At 35.8% G+C, this 12,272-nt stretch overlaps 1 protein-coding gene across 2 annotated transcripts in view; it reads left to right on the top strand.

Annotated features, from left to right (window-relative positions):
- LOC123869695 (synaptic vesicle glycoprotein 2C-like) overlaps positions 1–12,272 on the top strand; it is a 24,498-nt gene extending 12,226 nt beyond the window's left edge. Inside the window, exons 2-11 of one of the 2 annotated variants that reach the window (XM_045912687.1) lie at positions 1,999–2,109; positions 3,400–3,561; positions 4,103–4,265; positions 5,930–6,051; positions 6,958–7,196; positions 8,038–8,186; positions 9,724–9,829; positions 10,421–10,719; positions 11,968–12,095; positions 12,197–12,272. In XM_045912687.1, coding sequence (XP_045768643.1) covers positions 2,019–2,109; positions 3,400–3,561; positions 4,103–4,265; positions 5,930–6,051; positions 6,958–7,196; positions 8,038–8,186; positions 9,724–9,829; positions 10,421–10,719; positions 11,968–12,095; positions 12,197–12,270 — 1,533 coding nt within the window. In that variant the 5' untranslated portion in view covers positions 1,999–2,018 and the 3' untranslated portion in view covers positions 12,271–12,272. Of the gene's footprint in view, positions 1–1,980; positions 2,110–3,399; positions 3,562–4,102; positions 4,266–5,929; positions 6,052–6,957; positions 7,197–8,037; positions 8,187–9,723; positions 9,830–10,420; positions 10,720–11,967; positions 12,096–12,196 lie in introns of those variants that run through there. The other variant, XM_045912686.1, reaches the window with a different exon arrangement.

Genomic DNA, 12,272 nt, shown 5'->3' with positions numbered 1-12,272 from the left:
CCACAATGCCCCCCCCCCCCTAGCTACCCCCTTGAAATCACAATGCCCTACCTTAAAAATACCAAAAACTAAGATAAATTATTAAAATTAAATTGTTTGTTCATAGTTTGAGATAAAAGAAATTGTAGCGTAAGGTACCTATCTAAACTTTTGAACGAACACCACAGTTTGTGACGTTCACTTCATATTATAATTCTGTGTTCTGTGTATAGATGGCATTTGAAACGCCATCACATGAAGCAATGGGTGTATATCTGTGATGCAGAGGGAAGTCCCCATATCATAGATTGCAAAATGGAAAATACATTGCAAGTTTTATACAGGCAACGAGAGGCGTTCAAAGTTACATATGAACTTTTTGTATCTGTAGCGACCATAGGATTAGCACTGCAGTGTGCGAATCTACGTGTTTAACTTTAACTGCAATCAATAGGCCTCAAAATCGAATTTATCAAGCTTTTTTGTAAATATATCAAAAAAATTGCGTTCGCTTCGCTCGCGCTTTTGTTGTATTAGTTGATCACTGGAACTTCGTTCGCATTGATTTGAGTTTTCAAAACCCCGTGGGAACTCTGATTTTTCAGGATATAATATCTATAGGATGCAAGCTTTGAATATTACCAAATTTTGCCTAAGTTTTTTTTTTTTTCAAAACCTACATCTAGCCTGGGCTAGATGTAGGTTTTGAAAAGATGGGCCTGAATAGCAAACTTCACTGACTAAAAATATAATTTTTTTGCAAATATATCAAAAATTTCACGCTCGCTTCGCTCGCGCTCTTATTGTATTAGTCCGCTTTTCACGTTTTTAAAACTCCCCTAGAAACTTTGTTTTCCGTGAAAAAAACATTACAAAAAATATTTATTTATGGCTGAGCTGGTTATCTTTCGCTTTTTTATCTGTATTTAATTAAAGAAACCTGCCAAATGCCAGTCAGACTCAGACTCGCATACCGAGGGTTCCGTATTCGGGTATTTTTTTTTCGACATTTTGCACGATAAATCAAAAACTATTATGCGTAAAAATAAATAAAAATCTATTTTAGAATGTACAGGTGAAGCCCTTTTACACCTGAATACGGAACCCTCGGTACGCGAATCTGACTCGCACTTGGCCGGTGCTTTTTCTCTTTTATTAAGACCAGGATAAAACAACCCCCCCCCCCCCCCCCATAAATGATAATTTTTTTACTTCCGCCCTACCTGTAACCAATACTGCCCTACCTTAAATTTGGGTCTAGCTACAGCCCGGGGCCAAGCCCATTATTTGAAAAAATAGAAATTGTATACAACGTCTAGGAAATGTATTAAATGGTCAACGATAGATTGCATGTTTTATATTTACTTTGCCAAAACAAGGTCGGTATTTCATGAAATGACTAAGTATTCTATAGAGTCACTGAATTGTATACATTATAGATAGACGTAGGTCTGAACCATCTGCAATCTGCATGTGAATTTTTAAAAAGAGTAGATTACTATTCAAGTTTTAATTTTGAACTTTATCTTATTGCATAAAATGTCTTTAACATACACAATATTTAAAGTGAAAATTTATGATTAATTTTTTTACTGCGGAACCCTAAGCTCTGAACAGCAAACCTGTATTTTAATAATATCTTTTCGCCAAAGTTCTGTTAGTTGCGACGTGAAGCTACTCTAAGCAATGCGTATTGCGTACTTATACTTAATCTTATCGTTTACTACTTATAAGTAGCTTACTAAAAAATAGTGTTTGTATTTGCACATCTTTCATTTGAATTAAAACTTTGTAAACTAAAAAAAAAAATATAACGTGCAAGGTGTCGTGCGGCATTGCAATGCAAGCATCAATATAATCATAATTTACTCATATATTACTACAGTCAATAAAGATATATTTACGTGATCTCTATTATTATGACCTGAAAGTCAGATTTAAAAGTCAAGCTTTCACAAAAGAAGAGAATAGCAAATTGCTTTTTATCATCGAATGAATAAGTTGTGAGCTTGTTGTGAGTCTGTGATATCATAAATACAATGGTGAAGAAAAGTATAAATACAGTATCAAAAATAATTGATGAAATTGGAAATAATGAAGTGGATTTGGATCAAGCACTTAATGTGGCAGGTAAGCTAAATAACGATATCTTACGATTTTTTTTATTCTGTAAAACATAATCATCATCAACAACAACCCGTCGCTGGCTCACTACCTACTCCAATGCAATATGGGTCTCATCTGACATCTCAGAATGAGAAGCCGAGAGTCCACCACGCTTTCCAAATGTGGATTGGGTGTCTTCACAAACATTTGAGAACATTATGGAGAATTGTCAGGTATGCTTTATACCTCCTATCTATACTAATAAATAAAATTGGAGTGTCTGTCTGTAATTTCGAAATAACTACCGCATATTAAGGTCATTATGGTTATTTGAACGATACTATAACTGAATCACACGTTTTTAAAATTTTTGTCTGTCTGTCTGTGTCTGTTGAAAAGGCTAATCTTGGGAACGGCTGAACCGATTTTGACGGGATTTTCAGAGACAAGTAGAAAATTGACCAGGGAGTAACATAGGCTACTTTTTTAACCGACTTTCAAAAAGGGAGTTGTGTTTTTCTACCTATGTACACCGAAATCTCCGAGATTTCTGAACCGATTTATGTCATTTCTTTTTTAATCGATAGAGGAACTTTGTAACATTGTTTCCTAAAAAATTTGGAGTCCAACTCCTCAATCCTGATGCTGCAGGGGATCTGACCAATCCACGCGGGCGAAGCTGCGGGCATCAGCTAGTTTATATTATAAAACACATAAAATAGACGACGATTCTAATACTAGGTGCGTTTAGATTTGCCGGTTCACTCACAGGTTTTTCGTTAGGTGTTTCAACAAGTTTCTCATTTACTTACGTACTAATTATGCAAAAATCGATGTCCGGTTTTTCTTGGTGCGATCCAAAACGAACTGATTTATCGAAATCAAAATACTTTGATAACTAATTTGTATACCTATAATTGCTGAGAATAAGTGCCTAGGAAGGCACTTAATTTAAGTCCTTTATAAAACCTCTTGTTAAATTACGAAGAGTTAATTCGTTGGTAAAGTTTGCAAGTGGATTGAAATGAATAAGAAAAAAAAGTTACTATGGAATTTTATTATTTTCTGTATAATATAAGTAATATACCTAACTATAAATGGCTGTCTATTTATGTGTTTTGTAAATGTTTAATATGTACATACGTCTTTTGTATATCTGCCAGTGGGTATATTTTTCTGTTAGGTTGGAAAGATAAGGCAACTAATATAAAAATATTAAGTAGTAATATTAATATCATCTTCATTTAAACTTAAGTAGCTACAATTTTCTATTTCGCTTAAAAAACATCGTATAAGTACATTAATTTTTTCCAGGTATCGGGTGGTATAGCATAAAATACAGTCTAACGCTGTCCATGTTCCTGATAGCCGCTATTATCGAACCGGTGGGGTACTCATTCCTGCTGCCGGCCGCTAAATGTGACCTTCAGATGACGAACTCGCAGCGAGGGTTCATCGGGTCCGTTCCTTACATCGGTATGATAATAACTCTCTATTTCTCTTTCTTTCAGGGTTCCGTACGTCAAAAGAAAAAGGAACCCTTATAGGATCACTTCGTTGTCCGTCTGTTGTGTATATCAAGAAAAACCTATAGGGTTGACCTAGAATCATGAAAGCAAAAAAAGCAGTTAGGTAGGTTTTAAAGATACAAGTACCTACCTAAAGGAAAAATCTGAAAAATACAAAAATTCGAAAATGTGTTCAAAATTCAAATTGATGAGGGTCATTACATTCGCGATTCGCACTACTTTGAATCCCACATCCTCATAGACTTTGTTGCATAAGGAATAGCTGCAAGGTTATTCTGCTACAATCCGCTAGAACCGCTTGTGGGATCAAGCAATTAGAATTATTTTCATCTGCACAATGTTTTGATGCACAATTTAAGTTTGAGTGTTGATTTTTGGTGTAACACTATAAAAATTAAGTAGTTCAACAAAACAGGAATTTATTAATTTGCAGTTAATACCAATTACCCGTTTCAAATTATTCAAATTCTGTGTTCTCTTATTTTCAGGTATAGTTTTAACGTCATTCCCATGGGGCTACCTCGTGGATACGCGCGGGAGAAAGTGGATGGTTATCTACAGTTCAGTTGCCGCGGGTGTATTCGGCATACTCGCAGCTTTCATGCCTGATCTCATTAGTTTTACTATCTTCAAATTTTTATCCTCTCTATGGTAAGAAAAATTTCATTAAGCTTCGGTCAAAAAGGCGAAACCAATGCAGGATGTGGGCGGCAGTCGCTGGCTTCCTTTGCGCCAGCAGACTTGAATTACAAACTGTGTTGAGTCGCTCAAAAGTTGACCGAGTTTTAAGCTCATGTCCCGGTTTGGCCCAGTCTGTGCCGTGTCGTGATTTAATGTATTTATAACTACTTCCTTGTTCATATTATAAAAACATATTCAGGTATTTACCATACATAGATCTTTGAGCGTGCACGGTCCACTATAATATCAAAATAGTCATGTTTTTTTCTTAAACAAGATGGCTTGGTTCTCTGGAGTCTGGATCGAGTGTTTTGACACAATATGACAAATAGCTTTCCTGGTGATGGGGCTAATACTTAAGTACTAGGAATTTGAAAAGCTTTGTTCTGTAGGTCTCTACGAAAATAGCTATTTCAATGACTTTACCTCCCATTTTTAATCAAACCAATAAATAGATATAAACTTTTCATTATTGGAACACCAGTAATAAATTTTGTCGTAAAACATAATAAGTAATATTAACAGTGCGTTGTTCTCTTTTAAAAATCACTAAGCTTGTACTCATAAATCACATGATAAGACTTAAAAGGTCAATATAAAAAATAAATTAGATAGGAGCTGGTACAAGATGGATTTTGCCGTAGACTGACCGTGTGATTGTTCTGTAGAACTAAAACGGTTTTATCAACAGGCGATTCTGTTAGGCAAATTGATCAAGTGATCTAATAGAATAAAATGCGAAAATAATTCGATGTATATGTGAATTGTAGACGAGTTGTTTTCTATGTTTGTTGTATCTCAGCGATAAAATATTTTTGGATCAGTATGTACCTATGCATATGGACAGTAGGAGAAACCTCATATTACTTTGGTAGAGTATTTTATAACCTAACACGAAGATGAATGGCGGGTTGGGCCGTCAATATAAAATATTGTTAAAAGAAAGATCACTATTAAAACGCAGGATATTGTTATTCATTTTATGAGATGAAAGAATTGTAAAAGAATATTTTTCTTAGTTATAAAAATGAATGTTTGTCTGCTCTTTACCCATGCGTTCCTTCATCGTACTTTCGATGAAAGTTGAAAAAAATTACTTACACTTATAGCCACTTGTGTCAAGACTTCGTAAAATTCGTCGTCGGCGCGCGATTCGTAAAATTGAAAGAGGCATTGCAATGCCTGCCCGATTTTTGTGATTGAATGATGAATGAATGAATGGTTTTTAGGCCTCCGTAGCTGAAGGGTGCCAACTGCCAACGGGACCTTAAGCCTCCGCTGTCCATCCGTCCATCCGTCCGTCTGTCATTTTTGTCAGCGGGCTGTACCTATCTCATGAACCGTAACAGGTAGAGAGTTGAAATTTTCACAGAATGTGTATTTTAATTGCCGCTATAACAACACCTTATAAAAATTACCGTAATTACCGTAAGTGGTGTGTCACACTGAATAAGACTATACTATTGTATTTTTAAGTGTTTTGTGAACATGCTGTGGGCGTACCTTAAAATAATAAATAAATAAATAAAATTTTGAAATGGCCGCTATGAAATATATACAAAAAGTGTTGTCTCATACGATAGTACGGAATTCTTCATGTGCGAGTCCGACTCACACTTGACTGATTTTTTCAGCATAGCTTGTCCAGCTGCTGTGCCATACTCCTTCATCGGTGAAATATTGCCAGCACGATACAGAGATATTACACTGTCCATCATCAATGCCATGCAAATATCTGGGGCTGCCATGGTACCTTGTAAGTCATTTTCTAAGTTCATTTATTTTGGACAGATACCTTGGCTTGCATTTGCACATTTCATTTTTTAAATAATTATACATTATCAAAAATGCAATTAACTTTTCGGAGGTTGTGTTTAAAACAATTGGGTATACAATAACCTTAATTAAATACCTTAACCGGTATTGCGCAGATTCTGGATTTGCCGATTTGCGATTCGTTGTGGTGTGGTGGATTATGCCCTCAACTATTTCGATTCTATTAAAAATCACTTGCTTTACAAGAGACATAATAATATGTCCAGCACGGCTAGCATGGGCAGTAGATAAAAATTATATCCCCGATTATATCCACTGATTTCTATGACATCGGTGGATATAATTTTTATCTACTGCCCATGCTAGCCGGGCAGCAGTAGACGTCTATCAATTGATAATGATGATGATGATGATGATGATATTTTACCTCTACGACCTTTCATTATTTCGTAGTTTGGCATTTCAGTAGTTCGTCATTGAAAGATACAAAAATTAAGGATTTTTCCTCAAGAATGAACTTTTTCCTCTTGAGAACCACGAACGTTTTAAAGGTAACTTGAAGCGTGATGTGTTAAATCCATAAGTTCAGTATTATATCACATATTCAATTTTTAGGCAAGGCCTTGAACCATTGAATTAAATGTACTCATATATAGGACGGCTATAATTCCCATCCGAACAAAAAGCATATTTAATGAAGCTTGTATGCCCCTTATAGCCACCAAGTTGCAAGCACAAACGTGCCTGCAAAAAACTTTGTTCGGAATGATCCGTCTACTGCGCATTAGATAGAAGTGGATTCATTGAACCTTGAAAACCAATAGCACTCTGCCAATAGGCTACCTACTGGCTACTGGCTACCTAGTTTAATCTTTATCATTTTCAGTATTGGCGTGGGCGATATTACCACTCGATTTCAGAGTCAACTTTGGCTTGTACGAGTTCCGACCTTGGAGGTTGCTCGCTATCTTATACTCGAGCTCTTTCCTCATAAGTGCCGCTATGTTGTCCTTCGGTCCAGAGAGCCCCAAATACCTGGTCTCACAGGGCAGGCACGACGAGTCGCTGCAAGTCTTGAGGAAAATATACTCGGGGAACAAACTGCAACCGGCTGAAAATTATCCTGTAAGGACGAGTCAATCGTTTTTTTGTTATTATTTTATAAAGCGAGGTATAGCCTAGTGGCGACAGTATTAGTGCAGTGCTTAAGCAACCTTGCCCCAAATCAGTAACTGGATGGGTGACCAACTTTCGAGTTCCGAATTTGACTTTTTCGTTTCATCCGCGCCTCGGGGAGCACGTAAAGCTCTACTATATTATAAAATCCCGTAGTAACTAGCTATACTTAGCCGTAATAAATCCGGAAGAGTCTTGGGGCCCACGGCATTACTATCCCAAGAAAACCATATCATTCTTTATGTATGTATTTTAGATTTTCTGAAAATATAAATAGTTCCTTAGGTAGCTAAGACTTTCAGTTAGTTAAAGTCTTAAATCCGAATGTGACATAATAATATTATTATGAAATATAATAATACCTATTACATTCATTCTTTAATATTGAATTATATCGAAGTATGTCCGTGTGTTTGTTACTTCTTTACACCTTACTATTCAAAAGATTTCAACGAGCATAAAGCTCTTACTCTAAACGCTTGTCAAAAATTTAATTTGATAGAAAGGAATACTTTTCTAAAAAACCTAAGTAAATCCACACTTAGCATAATACCAATACATTGTATACACATATTATTAGGTACAGGTAGGTAGGTGGATACTAGCGTACGCAAATTTGTACATAAAGAAACAATTAGATATACCTACCTAGTAGGTAAACTATAGTAGGTACGAGTATATTTTACATTTATTTTTAGCTACAGTATATCAAAGTTCTTACGATATGTATGTTCTAATCGATATGAAATTAATGAAAGAAATAAAATATGATCTTTTAAAATTTTTCTAGGTAAGAAGATTGAAATTACCGGCGCAGGATCAAAAGGAAAAGCCTTCTTTCGTGCAGTCTCTAGTGAAACAAACAGTGCCGTTGGTTAAACCACCGTATGTGAAATGGATGGCTCTAAACGGAACCCTATTTTTCGGATTATTTGCAACGTAGGTTACCATTTTTCATCATATGTATTTTAGTTCCTCCCTGTGTTGGAGACAATTCGCAAAAAAACTTTCAACTTGTATAAGATAACGCAGGTCTGGCACGCGCTGGCTCTCTCTCTACCTATATATACTTACCTATATCAAAAATAAGATGGAAGCAGGCAAACTTGAAAGGGCAACGTGAAAATTTTATTAAAACTCATCTCCTAATCAGTTTCTACGAGTACGTTCGTACTGGAACGCTAAACGTTTGAACCTGAATAGACCAATGATTATTTAGAAACATGAATAGGTACCCTGAACAAAAGGAACCTTGAAAGAAACCTCTTGTTTGACCTCAGGAGTAGGTTGAATTCAAATGAATGGTTTTTTTTGGAAAATATTTCTTTAATTTAGCATTTAAGTAAGTAGTACTTTTAGGGATTCAATAAACCCTAATTAAAAGTTTTTGTTTCGTTTGTCTGTTCTTCTGTTAATAATTAGGTAGGTAAGTATATGGGTTGCTAAGTAGTGGTAATTTGTAGATATGTACCTACCAACCCACAATTTAGGTACCTATTACATCCCTTTTATGTTTTAAAAATTTCCATACAAAAACTTTTTTTTATGTCAGTTTTCACGACCCTGACGTGCCCTAACTCACTAAGACTCGTTGCCAATCTTTAAATAGGTGGAGCCAACGATCTTAGTGAGTTAGGGTCATGAAAACTTAGACATATTTTTTTTTTTAATTTTGTATGGAAATTTTTATAATTTTATTTCGTCGTTATACTTCAGCATTCTTCTTATCAGATCAAAGTATCATGGGTATGTTTCGTCATTATATACAAACACCCTGTATATTTTGGACCTCCTCTTGGCAGAATTTATTGTGTAACACAATTGCGCGTGATGAGAATATGGACGGGTAGTACCGCCATAATTATGATACTTAAAGCTTTGCAAGATATTTTGGCAAGATTCCTTTTTCGGAATATCACCGCTGCGCGCGATTATAATGCCATTGCCCTTTTATTTATATCACTACCTGCGCCAGAGTATGGAATTTTTTGGGCATGACTTGACGTAAAAACCAAAGCTTAAAACGACGCTACTGGTATGCAGGTTTTCTCACAATATTCTTCAATATTCAATATCAATATTCACCAATCATTGCTTAAAACGCATATTACATAACTCCGAAAAGTTAGCGCTGCATGCCTGGCATCGAAACCCGAACTGTTCGAATAGGAGACCGAAATCTTCACTACTAGGTTACCACCGCTTCCTATATATTATTAATAGCTGATGACTTCGTTCCCGTGAATATAGGTTTTTAAAAATCCCGTGGGAAGTCATTGATTTCCGGGATAAAAGTAGCCTATGTGTTAATCTAGGGTATAATCCATCTCCATTCCCAGCCAAATCCGTCCAGTAGGTAGTTTTCGTGTGAAAGAGTGAGAAACATCCCTACATTCATCCATACATACAAACCTTCATATTTATAATATTAGAAGGATTTTCTATTTAAACTGTGTTTTTTTTATTTTTATTTTAGTGTGAATGGCCTGTATATGTGGTTACCAGATGTCCTCAACAGAGTCTTGACAGGGAACAGTGGCGGTTTGACCGCGTGTGGAGTTATTGCTCAAAGACTAAACGAGGTAGGTAGGTATTTTATACTTCGTTTATAATTTTTATTTTTCCTAGTCTTTCTTATTTCCGACCTGCTCACTAACTGAATTTATTTAATTATTTTTGGTCCCCTACAAACTACGTACTAACTCATAAGTAGTGTATTCGGAGCGCACTCCATAATAATTATTTATTATTTAATACATTCAAAATTTCAAACTCACGTACACCCTCGGGCCTCGATAAATTAATGTGTCTGTTTTGTACTATAAGTAAAATAATTAAGTATGTAACTAGTTACACTTTCAAAGTTACACGAGCTCAACGATCTCCCTGCATTGTTTGATAAAGAGTTGTATTGAAAATTATGGAAAATAATAGATTTGGGAGGCTGTAGCTTTCATAAAATAAAATATTAATTGCCCCAGCTTCAGTTTAGTGGAATTTCGGAAAATGCTGCTTTAGTCACTGGGGGTTTACGTTTAAGAGAAAAATCCCACAGAATCTCAAAGTTAGACGAAAAGTTGTTAGAGGCGTGCGCTTATATCTAATCAGATTCTCGTTACATACTTAGATACTTTATTTTCATCAACTTTTTTCAATGAACTTTAACTTTTCAGACGGCCGTGAAAAACGCAGTATGCGATGACTCGATACAACCCATTACGTTTATGATAAACACGATCGCCACCATTTCTTGCGCTCTCATCGCTCTAGGGGTCAGTAGTACGATCAAATTACTGGGAAAGAAGACCCTACTGATCTTAGTCTATTTGATCATAGGCTTGTGTTGTATATTCATCAATGTGGTTACCCAAGACGTATTGTTTGCGATATTGCTCTCCTCGCTTCCACTCATGGCACTTGCGATCGGGCCTGTAAATGCGTTCGCTGTGGAAATGTATCCTACGAATTTGAGGTAAGACGCTGTTTCTTTTTTTTTTATAATTTAATCTATACTTTTATCTATACTATACTATTATAATAAATAAAATTGGAGTGTCTGTCTGTAATTTCGAAATAACTACCTCATATTAAGCTCATATGGTTATTTGAACGATACCATAACTGAATCACACGTTTTTAAAATTTTTGTCTGTCTGTCTGTCTGTCTGTCTGTCTGTTTGAAAAGGCTAATCTTTGGAACGGCTGAACCGATTTTGACGGGACTTTCACAGGCAAGTAGAGGATTGACCAGGGCGTAACATAGGCTACTTTTTTAACCGACTTTCAAAAAGGGAGTTGTGTTTTTCTACCTATGTACACTGAAATCTCCGAGATTTCTGAACCGATTTGCGTCATTTCTTTTTTAATCGATAGAGGAACTTTGCGACATTGTTTCATAAAAAATTTGGAGTCCAACTTCTCAATCCTGATGCTGCAGGGGATCTGACCAATCCATGCGGGCGAAGCTGCGGGCATCAGCTAGTAATAAATAAAATTGGAGTGTCTGTCTGTAATTTCGAAATAACTACCTAATATTAAGCTCATATGGTTATTTAAACGATGCCATAACTGAATCACACGTTTTTAAAATTTTTGTCTGTCTGTCTGTTTGAAAAGGCTAATCTTCGGAACGGCTGAACCAATTTTACGGGGTTTTCACAGGCAAGTAGAGGATCGGTCAGGGAGTAACATAGGCTACTTTTTAACCGACTTTCAAAAAGGGAGTTGTGTTTTTCTACCTATGTACACCGAAATCTCCGAGATTTCTGAACCGATTTGCGTAATTTTTTTTTATATCGAAAGTTCCCACGGGATTTCAGACCCTACTAAATCCACGTGGGCGAAGCTGCGGGCATCAGCTAGTTTACAATAATTCTATAGAATAAATTTTAATCTCAATTAAAATAATTTATAAATTCAAATAAAAAAAGAGATTAAATTAAAAACTAAAATAAATTAAATAAATCTAAAACCTCATCAAGACGACCTCAGCAAGACATTATACCTACCCAAGATACTGGCGCATTACCTCTTTAACTAATTCTTAGCCCAAGGTAGCTGCCAGCTCTCGGCCCTCGGGTCCCCGGTTGACTCGATAACCATTTCTAAAATTAATTTCCTCAAAAAGAGCTCGAGCACAAGACATTATATTTACAAGACACAATAGTCGTTTCACAAGACATTATATTATATTGCTTCAAGAATGTTATATTTTTTACAGAGGAATGGCCATAAGTCTTTCCATGATGGTCGGACGGATAGGTTCCATAGTGGGCACGAATATCGCCGGGCTGTTGATCAACGCTGCATGCGAAGTTACCTTCTATTTCTTTGGAGGGATGTTGTTATGTATGTTACCTTACATTTTATGTAGCCTTCATTCAAATATTATTTAAGCACATAGGTATCGATAATGATTATTATATAACATAATTATCAAAATGTTTCAGTTTGTGCAGCCCTCGCATTTCTGCTGCCGAAACCAAAAAACAAGCCGACCGAGAAGAATGTCACACACCTGTAACG

This window comes from Maniola jurtina, chromosome 11, assembly GCF_905333055.1.
Source record: "Maniola jurtina chromosome 11, ilManJurt1.1, whole genome shotgun sequence".
NCBI classification, from domain to species: Eukaryota; Metazoa; Arthropoda; class Insecta; order Lepidoptera; family Nymphalidae; genus Maniola; species Maniola jurtina.
Note: the sequence above shows the minus strand (reverse complement) of the source record. Positions and strands in the feature narration are given on the sequence as shown.